At 48.2% G+C, this 19,472-nt stretch overlaps 1 protein-coding gene across 12 annotated transcripts in view; it reads left to right on the forward strand.

Annotated features, from left to right (window-relative positions):
• The first annotated feature begins 7 nt into the window (after positions 1-7).
• OARD1 (O-acyl-ADP-ribose deacylase 1) overlaps positions 8-19,472 on the forward strand; it is a 47,401-nt gene continuing 27,936 nt past the window's right edge. For 2 of the 12 annotated variants that reach the window (XM_005308320.5, XM_065591646.1), the window contains exons 1-5: positions 88-226; positions 808-876; positions 2,509-2,653; positions 3,942-4,000; positions 18,911-19,023. In XM_005308320.5, coding sequence (XP_005308377.2) covers positions 841-876; positions 2,509-2,653; positions 3,942-4,000; positions 18,911-19,023 — 353 coding nt within the window. In that variant the 5' untranslated portion in view covers positions 88-226; positions 808-840. Of the gene's footprint in view, positions 542-807; positions 877-2,508; positions 2,654-3,941; positions 4,001-18,910; positions 19,024-19,472 lie in introns of all 12 variants that reach the window. The other 10 variants (XM_024110344.3, XM_065591645.1, XM_065591649.1 and 7 more) reach the window with 9 other exon arrangements.

Consider the following 19,472-nt stretch of genomic DNA (forward strand, 5'->3'; position numbering starts at 1 on the left):
CTCTGCAGGACACGCCCACCCGGCCCGACCTAGCCTAAGCTCTTACGCATGCGCTAAAAATGCTCCCCCAGTCGAGGCCGCCAATAATGCGCATGCGCTGATAGACCCCCTTCGCTAGGTCTTCTGTGCATGCGCACATTGATAGGTAAGTCGTGGTCTACTTTCCACCGCCGAATGTTCTGGGCTGTTACCATAGAGACGGTGCTCCGCCACTCAGCCTAGATAGGTAAATAGATGGAGGTTGCCATCTTTGATGTCCTACTAGACTGTACCAAGGCAGGGAGGGGGCTGTTTAGGAACGGGGTGTACCCACGTCGTAGCCTGTCGTTTGGACTCAACTTGCAGAGGCGTGTCAGGTGCGGGGGGGGCGGTCCGTGCTGGTGGGGTCCCCCGAGGGCGTGGGGCCCGCGTTGAGGGGGCTCTGTGGTGGGGACCCGCGCAGGAGGTAGCGGTCCTGAGGGGGAGCGTGGAGTGGCCCCCCACACACACTCCTTCCCCCAGTGGCTCTGTAGGCAGGCTCCTGCGGTGGGCCTTGAGCATGGTAGCTGTGTGGGACTCTCTGCCCTGCACCCCAGTGCCACCAGCCTGGAACCCTGGGGCCCTTGTACCTTGAGCCTGCTTGATGCAGACTGATTGGGGGGGGGGGCGTTATTCCCTCGGGAAATACCTGCTTGCTCCTGCCTAGTGGCACATCTCCTGGGGGAGGTTTGCTTCTTTCACTCCTGGTTGTCCAGCCTAGTTCTGTATACTTAGTATCGCTTATCTTGAAAGGCTTAATAATCATGTTTCTTTTCTTTAACCTTGCAGCAGAAGAAATCCTGGAAATAGCCTCACGTTACCATGGCCAGTCCCCCCTCCAGGGATCAGGCAGACCGAGTACGTAGAAAATGAACTGTTTAATGCAGGTTCCTGCTATTAAATACCCCAGTTTTTATCAAAGGAGCAGCCGTGTTAGTCCGTATCCGCAAAAAGAACAGGAGTACTTGTGGCACCTTAGAGACTAACAAATTTATTAGAGCATAAGCTTTCGTGGGCTACAGCCCACTTCTTCGGATGCATATAGAATGGAACATATGTTGAGAAGATATGTATACACACAGAGAGCATGAACAGGTGGGAGTTGTCTTACCAACTCTGAGAGGCCAATTAAATAAGTGGGGGGAAAAAAACTTTTGAAGTGATAATCAAGATAGCCCAGTACAGACAGTTTGATAAGAAGTGTGAGAATACTTACAAGGGGAGATAGATTAAATGTTTGTAATGGCTCAGCCATTCCCAGTCTTTATTCAATCCTAAATTGAGTGTATCTAGTTTGCATATCAATTCCAGCTCAGCAGTCTCTCGTTGGAGTCTGTTTTTGAAATTTTTCTGTTGTAAGATAGCCACCCACACTTATCAAACTGTCTGTACTGGGCTATCTTGATTATCACTTCAAAAGTTTTTTCTTCTGCTGCTACTGATAGCTCATCTCAATTGACTGGCCTCTTACAATTGGTATGCGTACTTCCACCTTTTCATGTTCTCTGTATGTATAAATATCTTCTGTCTGTGTGTTTCACTCTATGCATCTAAAGAAGTGAGCTGTAGCCCACAAAAGCTTATGCTGAAATAAATTTGTTAGTCTCTAAGGTGCCACAAGTACTCCTGTTCTTTTTTCCCAGTTTTTATCCTAACTCAAGGAGTGACATTTTCCTCCTCATAAAGTTTTCCAATTAGCATATGCTCTAGAGTTGTGATGTAAGAATATTTGGTTCTGGGGCATGGTTATTTTTGGGAAGTGGCAATCTGACTACATCAGTGGTCAACAACTGGTGGATTCCAATCGACTGGTCAATTCTGTAGCGTTTGACAGTAGATTGCGATCTCCGGCTGCTAAAAGTCCAGTGGCACAGCAGGGCTAAGGCAGGCTTCCTGCCTGCTCCGGGCCCACGCCGCTCCCAGAAGCAGCCAGCACACCTCTGTGGCCCTGGGCGGCGAGGAGGCAGGGGTCTCTGTGCACTACTCCTGCCTGCAGGCACCACCCCTGCAGCTCCCATTGGCAGGGAACAGGGAACTCCCCCCGGGGCTCAGGCTTCGGTTCCCCCTCCTAGGGTCATGTAGTAATTTTTGTTGTCAAAAGGGGGTCACTGTTCAATGACATTTGAGAACCCCTGTGTACATCAACCCAAAGCACAGTTTAGCCCAATGCTGTTTACTTTAATAAATTACTGCCCCATTCAATATGTTTGCACTAATTCAACCATACCAGTCCAGTTTTCTTTAATTTAGACTGTTTTTTCATAAAATGAACTGATCACAAATCATGTAGGTTTTGCAAATGACCTATAGGAAAGGCTGTGCAACACATTCATTCATTTGTAAACAGTGTCTCAGTCTAGTCTCCTGTCCACTATACCATCCTGCCTTGGTTAGCTCCATTTTTCTTTCTTCCTTATGTGATTCTGAACATTGACGGTGGACCAAAGTTGATTTCTCTCATTCAGCTCCTATTTGTTTGTTCTTTTTCAGATCAGGTACATAAAAGGGGACCTTTTTACCTGCCCCAAAACGGACTCATTGGCTCACTGCATCAGTGAGGACTGTCGCATGGGCGCTGGGATAGCTGTCCTATTTAAGAAAAAGTTTGGTGGCATACAGGAGCTGTTGGATCAGCGTGAGTGATGTCTGTGGGGAGGGGAGGCTACTATAGTCCATGTGCAAGCCTGAGCCTCTAGCAGTAGTCCATGTTTCCCTAAGGTATTTATATAACACCAGTCACAGTAGTATCTAGGCACTGATTCTAGGACTGGCCATACTGGATCTTTATACATTTGCTGTGAACTATTTTGAGGCAGGGATGTGATCCACTTGTGCATTTGTACAGTGCCTAGCACAGCAAGCCCCTGAGCCTGACCATGGTTTCTGGGCTGCCATAGTATAAATAATAATGAGACTCTCAACTTTTATGCTCCCTGGTGTTGTTTACAGGGAGAATTTTTGGTACTTAACTTCCAGTTAAAGAGGAGACCAGACAGAAAAGCCAACTGCCCGTGTATGTTGGTATTTAAATTTGACCTGTTTCCATCTCACTAATTAATGGGATTCCAGTGGGATAGAGTTCACAACTCACTGATATAAATAAGTTACCGTAGAACCTCAGCGTTACGAACGCCAGAGTTAAGAACTGCCCAGTCAACCACACACCTCATTTGGAACCAGAAGTACCCAATCAGGCAGTAACGGAGACCAGAGCGGGAAAAGGGCAAGTATAGTACTGTGTTAAACGCAAACTACTAAAAAATAGAGGGAAAGCAGCATTTTTCTTCTGCTTAGTAAAGTTTCAAAGTTGTTTTAAGTCAATGTTCAGTTGTAAACTTTTGAAAACACACCTGTAACATTTTGTTCAGAGTTACGAACGTTTCAGAGTTGCAAACAACCTCGCTTCCCAAGGGGTTCATAACTCGGAGGTTCTACTATAGTTCATGCATCTGCTGCAGCCCTGGTTTAGCAGTAGTCAGTTAACTGCAAGATTGGGTTAGCCCAGCTGCAACACATTTGAAAAAGCAACATGAGGGCAGCAGCAACAACAGAAAAAGCTAAAAACTGGGGGCTTATCCACACTATGGCGCTACAGCTGCAACTGTAGCACTGTAACGTAGATACTTCCTACAGCGATGGAAGGGGGATTTCTGTCACTATACCTAATCCACCTCTCCCAAGAGGTAGACCAAAGATGCTGAGCATTAGGTCGATCTAATTATAGTGCTCAGAGATATTTTCACACACTGAATGACAATGTCTCTGATCTTTTAATTATTTGTAAAAATAGTTTTGTTTTAGAAAATTCTTTAACATCTGTTAATTCATCTCTAATCTATTCAGCAGGAGTTGGGAGAATCAGCAGTGAATTGTAAAATTTTAAACAAAATTAATGTCAATGCTGTGTTTCACTTTTGTTTTAGAGAAGAAGTCTGGAGAGGTGGCCGTTCTGAAAAGAGATGACAGATATATATATTACCTGGTAAGAGAGGGATGAGAGTCAGGGGTTTGTTATAACTGAGCCCCACCTCAGTTTGCATTGATTGGAAGAGAGGTTTTTCTCTAGATTCTCAACAGACATTTTAGCCTTTTAAATAAAGACACAGATTATGAGGACAAGCCAAGCTAGATTTTTCTTTCAGAACTAAACTCAGTACAGCTTCCTACCAACAAGTAATTGAAGTACATTTGAATAGCACATTTCATTTGTGGAAGTTACTGTCTGACAATTGTTCAGTAGCCTTTATGTGCTGTGTTGAGGTGTGCTGGCAGGGTAGTGGGGAGATTCTTGTGCTGCTGCCATCCTGCAGTTCAGTGGTTGAATGTCTCAGTCTCAGGAATGTTGATCTGGTCACCTTCATAATTTGCTTTAAAATGTAAAAGCATACAAATACAAATGCACACGCATTTTGATACTTTTTTTTTTAGATCACTGAACTAACTGCTAAAACTTACTCTCTAAATCCTGGGATGTGAATTGTCGGAGAAAAACTGAGTTCTCACTATTTTGTTAGGTGCAACAAGTCAGATGTTTTATTAACTCTCACATGTGCAGAGGGAGAGCAAACAGGTCTCTCTCCGGTTACTAATTACAGCAAGCATTTATACCTTTCATTACAAAAATAATGAGGGACAGCAGCATTTTTGTTTATACATAGGCCATCTTGATATCTCATTTCCTCAGTTGTTTTGACTCTTGCCAACATACAATTATTTTCTATTCCTTATCTACACAAGGTCTTCTACACTTTATCTATGCTGAGGTCATCATGACTTCTTACACAGTTCTTTCTCACCCGCCTCACACAATCCTCGCTTCTACAAATCTCGCGTTAACAGGGTTACAGTTAGCCTGACTCTTGCTAACAAACGTCATGCATTGCAGTTTCTTTCTGTCAGTTCTTTTCTCTGCTTCCACAACCCCCCCTTTTGTACTTCTAGTACAACAAACATTCTCAAATCTCTATTTGCATCAAGTCCTGGACTTCTGATTCTAAATCAGATGCTTCAACCTTAGGGGTTTTGATTGGATGCAATGACAATGCATGATTAGCATGAACATGAAAGGTATTACTATTATTACATCTTTTACAACAACAATAACATAATCCTAAACTAACTAATAACAATACAAGCAATAACATTCCCATAGCAATACTATAATGGGGTTGTTGTACAGCCTTTGTCATAAAGCACAATACATCATATTTAGTACATAAGATAGATACTCTATAAGCAGTGTGAAAGGCATACTTTTCTACTTGATATACATTTTGAAGCATGTGAATTTGCCCTTGTACCTCAGAGATTTTCTGGATCTCAGGTAACAATGAAAGCAAATTTTGAAATCTATCAGATAGTAGGCTAGTCCAATTAAAGGGTATCTGGAACCTAAGGGCTACTTGAAAAACTCTCTCTGCAGGCCAGTAAATGATATGATTGCCTGCAGTGGTAGTGAGATTAAAATGTATGTCTTGTGATATGGTGTCATTAACATACACACAGCTATCATTAGCTTGGAAGAGTAAGTGTCCTGTCAGGGTAGTTCCTTGTCCCCTACCCTCCCAGCAAACGTAGTCATAGACAGTGACAACTTCTCCTGGCTTCAGTTTACGGGTACACTGAAGCTGTGGGGGTTCTAATGGCCAGAATGTCCACAGGTTACCTAACCCCATCCAAATGTCAGGTGTAATCCTAGGAGCACTAACTAAAAATCGATTGGGCATACCAGGTGGTCTAATTTCCCAGATGTCTCGATGAATTACCCAATCCCATATGCATCCTCCCCATGGACCCGGCAGGATACGGTATGTGGGAGCCCACACCCCCTGTACCGGTCCATATGCTTGGAAGGAGCACTGAGAACGTCCACACTTCCACCCAGAAAGTTTCCAAGTATGTCTCCATGGCCACAGATCAGATGGTACTCCTGACGTGTCTGTAAGGGCAGTGGGCCAAGCCTGGTGCTCTAGATCATTCCGAATGGCCATTAGCTGGTCATTCAAGAAATCCTGAATCTCTGAGCATGCTAGATCCCACTGCAATGCCTTCCCAGCCTCAGTGATATTCAATACCATCTCTGTCAGCAACTTCTGGGTCATTGAACTAAGGGCGGAAATAACATGTAACTCATCAACTCCAGCCTGTACCTGGGTTAGTTGTGCTCCAGAAACAAGGCCAATGGCCTTCTCTAGTTGCCCCAATTTCTCATCATGTTCTTGGTTCTTAAAAATATTCCAAACTGCTGCTGCATTACTGGCCCCATCCCAAAGGGATCCGGTCAAGTCTCTCTTCTTTCTAGAGGAAATAACCCAAGCCCTCTGTTGTGCTAATCTAATGGCAGCCCCCTGTGAGCAATTATAAATTCTTGGGGTTCACTGGTAGTGATATCATATACTTTTATCTCCACTGATCCATTCAATTGTTCGCTTATATGGGATATCCTGAACCTTAAAAATATATTTTTTCAAACAATATTTAAATAAATCACTGAAGTGTGAAGGCCTTAGTCATTGGTTTTATCAAATATATGGCATTGTCTGTATTTGGATGTGTTACAGGGGTAATAGTGTAATGGAGGAGATGGCAGGGGCAATGGCAACAAGGTGCCTTTGGTACTTATCATTTAAAATCCAATTAGGGAGGGCAATACATGCTGAAGGACTTATCCAAAACACAGGGCGCAGCCTGTAGAATAAACCCCAAAATCCAATCAATACCACGTTCCCAAGCATGGGTCCCACAAATTTCTTCCTGCCAGTGTATAATTCTTTGTTTCTTCACCAGGGTCAGTTCTTAATGTCTCTTGTAGTCAGGAATCCCTGGACTTTGTGGTTTCAATTAAGCAAGTGTTCCTTCTTCTCTTTTCCTGAAACAGTGTAGTTTAGCATCATACAGGGGAGAGGTTACTAGCACATCACCCTGTAATGGTTTTGCTTCTTCTAGAAAAATCCAGAGGCACAGTAGGTCTGTCAGTGGACAAGGGAGAGGTTACTAGCACTTCACCTTGTCTTTTTTTCTTTCTTTCTTTTTCCTGCTGTCCAGAAGACACAGCAGAGCTAGAAGGAGAAATAGGCTTATCATCAGTCGGAGAGTCCTCCCGAGGTGGAGGGGTCTTTTTACAGTGAGAAGCATGGGTCCAGGCAGGTAGTCCTTGGCACTTCACAGTGGTGGTGGTGGTTAACAGGACTTGGAAAGGGCCTTTCCAGTGTGGAGCCAAAGCAGTCTTTCGTTGATAGACTTTACGTAGACTCAGTCTCCTTGTTTCAATGAATGGCAGGGCTGCTAGGGTCTTTGGGTAGCACTTCTTTTATCTGTGAGAAAAGAAACCTAACACATTTCATTAATGCCTGGCAGTGTTTTGCAGATCTCATAGTTGCTTGGGCACATTCAGGCCCCCCTTTTCTTGGCTATCAGCCAAGTCTTAGCTGTGGGCAGTGTCCTTGGATGGTGCCAGCATCTTATCTTTGGACTGAGCTTGCTAGCTATTTTTCCTCAGTTAACTCATTCTGTTCTTTTTCCTTCTCCCCTTCTTGGCTTCTTTTAACCTACAAAGGAAACTTCCACTTTTCACTCATACACCTTTTCCCAACAATGAACACATACACATTGCCATTATACAGTACATTAGTCTTATTATTCAATGTATGCCATGTACACCCTTCCAGTAAAATAACTTTATTACAGAGCTTTGGAGCAACAAACCAGGACAAGCACACCCACTTTTGAGGAGTCCACTCGGTACAACCTCAGGTGTCCAATAGCTTTCCTCCCTCCCCAGCCCTCTGGCTAGAAATCTGAAGTAGCCAGAAGGATCCCATGGGCAATATGGGGAGTGGGTTAACCTTCCATGTCCTTGCTTCCAAAGACTGTTGGTATGCAAATTTTAACAACAATTTTTTCAATTAAAAAAAAAAAAAAAATCTGGCCAATGAAGTTTCTTTTTCTTACTTAAGCAACTGTATTAGACTTTAGTATATCACATTTTCCTGATTTATCCAAACACTTTTTGTATTCCAAGTTGAATAAAAACAAGTATCTGCTTTTTGATTTAACCCTTCTATTTAATTTTGAACTAGACGGTCTTATGAAAATATTAAACCCAACAATTTTGGCCACAAGACAAACACCACAAGACAGGACAAAGAACACAAAAATAATTCCTATTGTACCAGTAAATGCATGGTACATTGAATGCTGTTCAGCTGGCATCCGTTTTCTCTGATGATCTGAAAGACAAAAGAACAGAGGTCTACCCCTTCTGGGTAGTCAGTCATTGCTTAAAATATTTCCTTTATATACACGTACTCTTGTTGATTTTAGACAAAACAGAGGAATTATCCCATATTTCCTTGTATTTGTTTCATAGGCAGCCCAGGTTTCAGTGGCTTCTACCTTATTAGTTAGAAAATTGCATTAATACAGATGCTTTCTGGCTTGCTTCCAGATTCAAAGCTATCCACAGCTTAAAAATTCTTATGTAAAAAGGGACACAATTAACTTTCCCAGACTTTTGATTGCCTTTTACTTCTAACTCCTGCTTTCAAACACCCAGTGATCTGAAAAGAGAAAACACAACCTATATTGGTAGGTTTGCATTTCTTTTACCTCTGCTACAATATACACTGCACATGTTCTGGGGAAAATGCACATCCTATCCACAATTCAATTTCCACAACACTAGCCACATCAATTTCTACACAAGGTGTAACTGTTTCTTTTGTGCTTACAAAATCTCCATGCACCCCTAGTAAAGTGACAGCTCGACCACACAGAGCCAGGGGCACTGTCCTTCTCTCTCTTTTTACCAGATCTTTTATCTGCTATTTTGTTACCCCAAAACAAATTCAAATCTTTATTCTTTCCTGAACAATGGGTAAAAGCCATTTACTTAACATATAATTCAAAGGGCTATCCTTAGAGGGTTTTACCAGAGACCCACCCATCTGCCTGCTGACACTCTAACAGAGAATTACACAGAGAACAGAGGGAATTATGGCCTAATAGGATCCTATTACAGGAATTTCTACTAATACTGACCGCTACAGGGGACGGGACAGAAGGATCCCAATTCAACCTCAGAGCTTCATTGCACGCGATGGCTTCCACTCTGAGGAATTACAAATGAGAGGCTCAGTTCCGTCCACACACCTAACACCTAAATGTATAAGACAGAAATTCATTAACCGGAGTCGCCAGTAACTGTCACCAAAATATCGGGTCCACCTAGCTGAGAGCCAATAACAGCCAGACAGGGATAAGGAAGAGTTGCTTTATTCAGCAGAAGAAAGGAGAGCCTTGCACCTTGGTACAAAGACTCTGTCTTACACACATTTTACCATTTCAATTATTATCCTGGGGATTTGAAATCCCCCATGCTTATAATTACTTACTCCTTTCCTTCCACTATGCCCTCAAAGTTTCCAACCTGTTCTCCAATCTCTCTATCTATTGCCTGCCCGCTTGGGCCCGATCCTGCTTTTCTCGCTGAACCGTCCCTTCCATGGGCACCAGCTTTTTCACTACCAATTTAGATAGGAGGGTGGGCTTCTCAACTAGCCCCCACCCTTCCTGGTCTCTTCTCTTAAACATTCTTACTCACAAGGCTACCCGAGTCCTCCCTCGTGAGGCTTGCCACTTGGGCAAAACGCATGACCCATTGGCATTTAACTATTCAATTTTCTCTTGTGGCAATCACACTGCTCTTACAGCATATGCAAACACAAATGGTTAAATTCTGACAAGTCCCTGAAGGACCGGTACTTGCTTAGCCAGTGCTTCCTTTTCTGCCTGGAAGTCCTGTCTCAAGGCTTGCAACTTGCCCTGGGCGTAGGTTTGAGTTGCTGCCTGGTTCATGATCTATGCTCTTAATTGCTCAATTCTAGTTATCAAGTAAACAACTCTTCCCTTTTCTCCAACTTCTCTATTGCCCAGTCCTGCTACGACTGGGGTAGATCCACCTGACACCCTTCCCGGTCAGCCGGGGTGGAAAGAGGAATGCTAAATCCCTCTCCGGTTCTCAGACTTACTGCGGCTGAGAGTAGGCACACTTTCATACTCACACACGTACGTCCAGACTGGCCACGTCTGTGTATAACGTTCAGAGAAGGTGCTGTGCAATCTCCAACTTGCTTCCTCTCTTGGGAGGGCAGTTCTTTTACACCCTGAGGTCTCCTGGGCGTCTTTTCAGTGATTCCAGTCCAGGCCGGCTGCCTGTGGCTTCTTCAGCATCCCCAAACCACGCCGGCTCCAGGGTTGCAAAGGCAGACTGTTGGATCTCACTGGACAGTTAAGCTTTGCAAATGTAATCTCAGCACTGTAACTTGTATTGCCTTTGGTTTGACTATGTCTATATTTTTTCACAGTCAGCTGGGGCCGAAAGCAGTTTTTCTTTGTACTTAGCCTGGTCTGCATTGATTCTTGACCTTGAACGCAGATTAACTTTCTCTTTATCTCTGGACCAAGCTGAATTTCAAATTAACCCGTTCCTTTCCTCAATAGACAAATTGCTCCCATTGTGTGTCAGAGGCTTTTTGGTGATTAAAAGCTCCTCTGAGATGTATGATCTTATCTAGATTGAAGGTACCTTCTAGTGGGCATTGTTTAGATGGATTTGCACGCGTGTAAAGATTCCAACTATCTAAATACCTGCAGGTTTTCGGGCCATAATGTACGTACATGAAATAAGCTGGGGTACCCTTAGGGGGTGAAAGGGAAGACTTAGACTGTCCCCCACCCATTTTTCCAATCATACACTCAAAAGGGGAAGGATGCCCTGTCCGCGCTAGCGGTTCATAAACTAAGGACTCTCCCTACAGGGTATTCACACAGGAGTGACTAACGAGGATAGCCATGACCCCTTACACCTCCCTTCAGCAAAGAGCGTCGGCTAATCTCAGAGAGAAAGCGCCGCTTACTCTGTTGCATCCAGTGAGATGGTCAGACTGTCAGTGGCTCACACGGAGAGGAAAAGGGGAGGGAAGATGGGTGCACACACTCCTAGACCCAGGTAGCCTCCTCGCCGGACGATGCCAGGCCGAGTCAACCTACATGGGTCGGATCTCCTAAAAGATCCTCTAGTTACCGGGCTTGCGTTAGAGTAGTTCTGGTCACGAGCCAAAAGACTTCGCAGAGTACTCTGGGCGTCTTCCGGTAACACTCAATTCACACTGTGTACACACACACACACACACACAGACCACGCACACACCAAGGCCTTATACCAGGTACTACTCCTGAGTACCTCCAGGTACTATTCCCAAGTACCTCGATGCATCACTTGAGGCGGTAAAAACCCCTCTTGAGGCGGTAACAACCCCTCAACACAGGTGCAAACCCTATGCACCTAGCATATGCTTACAGGGGGCGGCAAACAATTCCCCTATTACGCCGCTCAGCATCTGACCTTGCTGCACAGTCAATAAGTTCGGATGGCGTGAGCCCAACAGGGGCAGACGGCCCCACGGACAGTCCTCCTCCGACACCCCAATAGAGATTTCAAAAGGTCTCTTACCTCTATTGTGGCGCCATGGGGTTCGAAGGGGAACGATCCGTAGCAGCTGCCGTTGCCTCAGTGGGCGTTGCCATCCCGGACGAGCCCCCAAATTGTCGGAGAAAAACTGAGTTCTCACTATTTTGTTAGGTGCAACAAGTCAGATGTTTTATTAACTCTCACATGTGCAGAGGGAGAGCAAACAGGTCTCTCTCCGGTTACTAATTACAGCAAGCATTTATACCTTTCATTACAAAAATAATGAGGGACAGCAGCATTTTTGTTTATACATAGGCCATCTTGATATCTCATTTCCTCAGTTGTTTTGACTCTTGCCAACATACAATTATTTTCTATTCCTTATCTACACAAGGTCTTCTACACTTTATCTATGCTGAGGTCATCATGACTTCTTACACAGTTCTTTCTCACCCGCCTCACACAATCCTCGCTTCTACAAATCTCGCGTTAACAGGGTTACAGTTAGCCTGACTCTTGCTAACAAACGTCATGCATTGCAGTTTCTTTCTGTCAGTTCTTTTCTCTGCTTCCACACCACCTTCTCTCTCTCTCACTCTCTCAAACTATAGGTAATTCCCATTGACCCATATCCTGCTGGTCATGTGAAAACTGGGCCTCTGGTTGTTACAGTTGTGCTGAAAAAGCCTCTCTAGCATGCTGCAATGGGAAAAGTCTGCTTTTCCACTCCCTGCCTGAAGTGTGGTGTTTATGCTTTAAACAGTTTGTTTGAAACAGGAGCTGCTTGTTCTTCTTCGAGTGCTTGCTCATATCCATTCCATTAGGTGTGTGCGCGCCGCGTGCACGATCGTCGGAAGATTTTTACCCTAGCAACACCGGCGGGTCGGCTGTGGAGCCCCCTAGAGTGGCGCCTTCATGGCGCTGAATATATACCCCAGCCGACCCGGCGCCCCCTCAGTTCCTTCTTACCGCCCCTGACGGTCGTTGGAACTGTGGAGCGCTGCTTAGCTGTTCTCCACTCGCCCTAGCTTACTTCATTATTCGTAGTTATAGTTATAGTTATAGTCCTAGTGTTGTAGTTTTAAAAGTTGTCTAGTTGTTTTAATAGTTCAGGGGATTAAGGGGGTCGTCTCCCCCTTTCTCCCCCGGCCGCGGGGCCGGGCTCATGCCCAACGCTCCCGGCTTCAAGCTGTGCGCCTCCTGCGCTAAGCCTATGCCCACGAGCGACCCGCACGACTCCTGTCTGAAGTGCCTGGGAGAGTCCCATCAAACAGATAAGTGCAAGATCTGTAAGGCCTTCAGACCAAGGACCAAGAAGGAGCGGGACTTTCGGCTCCGGCAACTCCTGATGGAGGCGGCACTTACTCCGGACGCTCCATCCACAAGTCAAGCCCCGGCACCTTGCGCCTCGGTGCGCAGTGCCCCGGCGGCACCGGCCATGACGACCACGCGAGTGGCGTCAGATGAGCCTTCCCGGCACCGGACCTCGTCGGCACCGAAAGCACAGCAAGTGCCTCGGCGCCGGTCATTATCCCCAGGGCATAAGAAAGCCCATAAGACGGGGACCTCCGTGCCGAAGACGCTGGCTCCCCCAGTGCCGGGGGTAGAGCCGCGTACGCCGGTGGAGCACCGGAAACAGGTGCCTCCAGCACCGTCGACTCCGGCGCCGAGGCCGTTGAGTCCGGTGCAGACGGCGTCTCCACCGAGGCCGGCGGTGATACAGTGCCTCCCGTCGACGCCAGAGACCTTCGCGGCGGCGAGAGACTTAATAGCTCTCACGGAGCCGGCACCGCCTCAACCACCGGCACCGACGGCACCGTTGACTCGCCCGGTCCAGTCGAGGGGGAAACCTGCCTTGATGCGCCCTCCATCACAAGGGCTGGAACCTCGGCACCGATCCAGGTCCCGAAGCAGGTCCCCACGCCGCTCGCAGTCCCGGCACCGAGTACCGTCTCGGCACCGGTCGTACTCGCGGCCAAGATCTTCTTCGCGGCACCGCTCTACGTCTCGGCACCGCTATGATCGTCGGCACCGATCAACGTCGAGACGTAGTTCTCGGCACCGCCACGGTCGACGCTCGACGTCGAGGGGCCGCTCCCGGCACCGGGCATACTCCAGGTCCTCGTCGAGGTCCAGATCCGACTCCCGGCACCGACGAGGTCATCGGCACCGATCGCGGTCCCGGCACCGATCGCCGGCACCGCGCAGAGATAGGTCATCTCCAGACCGGCACCGTGCGGCACCACAGCCCACGGGGATCGTTTCATCTCTCTCGGCACCGCCATGGCCGTCAAGATCGGTGTCTCGCTCCTCGGAGGACCTGTCGAGATCGGCATATCCCCCTCAAGGGCAAGCCGAGGAACGAAACTTGGGCCATTGGCAGGAGATGGCAGAGGACCACTCTCATGGACCATCTCACTGGTCGTTTTGGACCCCGTGGGCGTACCATCAGGCGCAAGGGGCTCCAATAGCTTCGACCTCTCGCTCGGGTCACTCCGTTAGAAGGGCCCCGGAGTCCACCATCTCTCGGCCTCCGCCAGGGGGCATGGAGGCTTCAGTGTCCACACCACCCGACACCATGGACCCAAGTGCAGGTGATGCCCCGGCCCAAGAGCAGGGGGATCAGGACCCCCCCTTGGATCCAGTGCCACCGGAGGCATCCTCTTCCTCCTCTCCGGATGAGGCAGTGGCGGGCACTTCCTGTACGGGTCCCCCTCCGATAGATCTTCGGGCTCACCAGGATCTCCTGCGTAGGATGGCCCGTAATATGGACCTACAGGTGGAGGAGATAGTGGAGGTTCACGACCCGATCGTGAATATCCTTGGAGCAGATGCCCCATCGAGGGTGGCGTTACCTCTGATCCGCACGATCCAAACAAATGCGGATACGATATGGCAAACTCCTGCCTCCATTCCACCCACAGCGAGAGGGGTGGAAAGAAAATACTTTGTCCCGTCTAAGGACTGTGGGTACTTGTATACCCACCCCCAACCGTGTTCACTGGTGGTGGAATCAGTGAATGCACGAGAGCGCCACGGCCAGCAGGCTGCAGCGCCTAAATCAAAAGAGGCTAAGCGGCTCGATCTGTTTGGCCGCAAGGTTTACTCAGCCGGAGGGCTACAACTTAGAGCGGCGAACCAACAGGCGCTACTGAGCCGCTACAATTTCAACTCCTGGAACTCTATGGGGAAGTTTAAGGAGTTGATTTCCCAAGAGTCCAGGGAGGAGTTTGGAGCCATGGTAGAGGAGGGCAAGAAGGTGGCTCGGACCTCCTTGCAAGCCTCCTTGGACATTGCAGACTCAGCGGCGAGGACCCTGGCTTCGGGTGTCGCTATGCGCAGGATCTCCTGGCTTCAGGTTTCGGGTTTGCCTCCGGAGCTGCAGCAAACCCTACAAGATCTGCCTTTTGAGGGTCATGGATTGTTCTCAGATAAGACGGACTCTCGCCTGCAGAGCCTCAAGGACTCGAGAACAATCATGCGCTCCCTGGGGATGCATGTTGTGGGCCCCCAGCGCAGGCCGTTTAGGCCGCAGCCTCAGCGCTTCTACCCCCCCCCGCCTCGTCAGAGACAGGACTCGGCCCGGAGGCGAGGGCGAGGTGGTAGAAGAAGGTGGACCGGCCCTCAACCTGGCCAGAACCAGGGGCCACCTAGACCACCTTCAGGCCCCAGGCAGAACTTTTGAAGGTGCGGTCGAGGACGGCGCCCCAGTCATCCCCCAGGATCCAGCCCCCTCCTTTCGGGATCGCCTCTCCCACTTCCACCGTGCTTGGTCCCTTATAACTTCGGACCGTTGGGTCCTCCGCACGGTGGAGAGGGGATACGCTATCCAGTTTCCTTCATTTCCCCCCTCCTCCCCCCCTTCCCCGTCCCTCTTCAGGGACCCTTCTCACGAGCAACTTCTTATACAGGAAGTCTCTACGCTCCTCGCCATGGGGGCCATAGAGGAGGTTCCGGTGGATTTAAGGGGCAGGGGATTCTATTCCCGTTACTTCCTCATCCCCAAGTCCAAAGGAGGTCTGCGACCCATCTTGGACTTGCGCGGACTCAACAAATTCGTAGTAAAGTTGAAGTTCCGCATGGTCTCTCTGGGGGCCATTATCCCTTCCCTCGATCCTGGAGACTGGTTTGCCGCCCTCGACATGAAAGACGCATACTTTCACATTGCTATTTACCCGCCTCACAGACGCTTCCTCCGATTCGTGGTAAACAGGGTGCACTACCAATTTGCAGTCCTTCCCTTCGGCCTATCTTCGGCCCCACGGGTCTTCACGAAATGTATGGCTGTCGTGGCAGCGTACCTTCGTCGGCAAGGGATACAGGTGTTCCCGTACCTAGACGACTGGCTGGTACGCGGTCGCACCAAGGAACAAGTTCGCGATCACGTCCACATAATAGTGCGCACATTCAACAAGTTGGGTATCCTACTCAACAAGGACAAATCCACTCTAGAACCTACCCAGAGAATAGAATTCATCGGTGCGGTTCTAGACTCCAGACGCGCACAAGCCATCCTGCCAGACAATCGCTTTTGCACCATCACGAGCCTCATCCAAGGACTCAAGGCCTTCCCAACTACCACGGTGAGGTCGTGCCTTACCCTGCTGGGTCACATGGCTTCCTGCACGTACGTAACCAGGCATGCCAGACTTCGGCTTCGCCCACTCCAGACCTGGGTGTCATCAATATACCGCCCACATCGGGACAGCCTGAATATGGTGGTCACAATCCCGAACTCGGTCCTGACCTCCCTCACATGGTGGCTAGATCACAATGTGGTTTGCGAAGGGATGCCGTTTCACGCCCCACAACCCTCTCTGCACCTGGTCACAGACGCTTCATCTCTGGGTTGGGGCGCCCATCTCAACGAGCACCATACCCAGGGCCTGTGGACTGCACCTCAGCTAGCCCTACACATCAATGTTCGGGAACTGATGGCGGTGCGCCTGGCGTGCCAGGCATTTCTCAATCTCCTACGGGGCCGCTGTGTGTTAGTTCTCACCGACAACACCACGGCCATGTTTTACATCAACAAGCAAGGAGGAGCACGTTCGTCAATTCTATGCCAAGAGGCCATTCGCCTGTGGGACTTCTGCATCGCCCACTCAATCCATCTCACGGCATCGTTCCTCCCTGGAGTCCAGAACACTTTAGCGGACCGACTCAGCAGGTCCTTTCAAACGCACGAGTGGTCTATCCGTCCGGACATCATACATTCCGTCTTCCAGAAGTGGGGGTTTCCCCAGATAGACCTGTTTGCATCTCGAGACAACAGGAAGTGCCACGTGTTCTGCTCCCTGCAAGGTCGAGCCCCAGGCTCCCTCTCGGATGCGTTTCTCCTTCCCTGGAAAGACCACCTGTTTTATGCCTTCCCTCCGTTTCCTCTGGTCCACAAGGTACTGCTCAAATTGCGCAGAGACCAGGCACAGGTAATTCTGGTCGCTCCAGCGTGGCCGAGACAACATTGGTACACCACGCTGCTGGAACTCTCGGTTCAGACACCGATCCCGCTTCCGTTGTATCCGGATCTCATCACGCAGAACCACGGCCGGCTGCGTCACCCCGACCTGCAATCACTCCACCTCACGGCGTGGCTGCTCCATGGTTCACCCAGGCAGAGCAACAGTGTTCACACTCTGTCCAACAGATTCTGCTGAGCAGTAGGAAGCCTTCAACACGGACCACATACTTGGCCAAGTGGAAGCGGTTCTCCTGTTGGTGCGAACAACGAGCCACGTCCCCATTGCACGCACCTATTCCTCTTATTTTGGAATATCTCCTCTCCCTAAAACAGCAAGGGTTGGCGATATCTTCAATTAGAGTTCACCTGGCCGCTATATCGGCCTTTCACCCAGGGGAACTCGCGTCCTCGGTATTCTCTAACCCGATGGTCGTTAGATTCCTCAAGGGCTTAGACCGGATGTACCCACAACAACGTCAGCCCGTTCCGACGTGGGACCTCAACCTGGTTCTCTCCAAGCTCACAGGTCCTCCATTCGAGCCACTGGCCACCTGTTCACTTCTTTACCTGTCCTGGAAGACAGCCTTCCTCGTAGCCATCACCTCAGCAAGGCGCGTTTCTGAACTCAGGGCGCTTACATCCGAGCCCCCTTACACAGTTTTCCACAAGGATAAAGTGCAGCTTCGTCCACATCCTGCCTTTCTCCCTAAAGCGGTTTCTCCATTTCATATCAACCAGGATATATTTCTCCCGGTTTTTCACCCTAAACCACATGCTACTCGCCAGGATCAACGTTTGCATTCCCTGGACGTGCGAAGGGCCCTGGCCTTCTATATTGACCGCACAAAGCACTTTAGAAAGACGACGCAACTCTTCGTTGCAGTGGCCGACCGAATGAAAGGATCACCGGTCTCCTCACAACGCCTATCCTCCTGGATTACGTCTTGCATCCGGACTTGCTACGACCTGGCAGGTGTCTCAGTACCACACCTCACCGCTCACTCCACGAGGGCCCAAGCTTCCTCGACGGCTTTCCTGGCGCAAGTTCCGATCCAGGACATTTGTAGAGCTGCGGTTTGGTCGTCAGTCCACACGTTTACAGAACACTATGCACTAGTGCAGCAGTCCAGGGACGATGCTGCCTTCGGATCAGCAGTTTTGCACACAGCAATGTCTCACTCCGACCCCACCACCTAAGTTGGGCTTGGGAGTCACCTAATGGAATGGATATGAGCAAGCACTCGAAGAAGAAAAGACGGTTACTCACCGTTGTAACTGTTGTTCTTCGAGATGTGTTGCTCATATCCATTCCAAACCCGCCCTCCGTCCCCACTGTCGGAGTAGCCGGCAAGAAGGAACTGAGGGGGCGCCGGGTCGGCTGGGGTATATATTCAGCGCCATGAAGGCGCCACTCTAGGGGGCTCCACAGCCGACCCGCCGGTGTTGCTAGGGTAAAAATCTTCCGACGATCGTGCACGCGGCGCGCACACACCTAATGGAATGGATATGAGCAACACATCTCGAAGAACAACAGTTACAACGGTGAGTAACCGTCTTTTTTTTTTCAACAGCTTCCCTGAAAGAATTATTCAAAATATTGCTCAACTGTGTGAGACAGATGTAAGCATAATCCCAGCATTTGGTAATGAGAGAGATTGCAGTTTATCTTTTGACAGGAAAATGTTTAAGGAAAACAGTGTTTTTCTCCAAACCAGATTATTGCCTTTTAGAAATGCAGTATTTAGTGCCCTGACCTGCTGTGTCATGTGGCACAATTGCAACTAAATATCTAAATGGTAATAGTTGTACATCTTATATTGAAATAACTATTTGAGTCCAGTCACCATATACTAAGAGGTAGTTGATTAGTAAATTGTGGCCTGGGTTTTGGTAGAGTTAAGGAGAAAATAGCTTGTGCCATTGTTGCTAATGCACTGTTGAACTTTTTAATTTGTACACAGATTACGAAGAAGAAAGTCTCCCACAAACCAACATATGAGAATATGCAAAAGAGTTTAGAAGCCATGAAAACTCATTGTTTGAACAACGGGGTTACTGACATTTCCATGCCTAGGTAAGGGAATCGGAGACTAGAAAGTAAACATTTTATTGTCCCTTGGGCAGAATGGATATTTTAGGAAGTGACCATTTACTATGAAATAAAGGGTTAAATGCCTACTCTTAATATTGTTATATTCTGTTTGGGTTGTACAGTTGAAATCTGATCACAAATGAAGTGAGTTCTGTGGCCAGCACATAGGCCTAGTTATTTCTGTACTTTTGTCTGCATTAAGTTAATTTCAGATAAAATTAGTTAGTGCTGTGCCAAACTGTAGCTGTTTAAAATTGCTGAAATATCAAAGTTGCAACATAATGGGGAATGGCTTACCGCACCTTATTCAGCAACATATTGAGTGCCTGTATATGTCTAGTTAGGACCCAGTCCCGTCGTTAATTTAAAACAAGCCTGGGACTAAACTAGGATGGAGAGAGAGGAGCTTATTTCAGCTTTAATTAGGGCCC

Source organism: Chrysemys picta, chromosome 4 (assembly GCF_011386835.1).
Source record: "Chrysemys picta bellii isolate R12L10 chromosome 4, ASM1138683v2, whole genome shotgun sequence".
NCBI lineage: Eukaryota > Metazoa > Chordata > Testudines > Emydidae > Chrysemys > Chrysemys picta.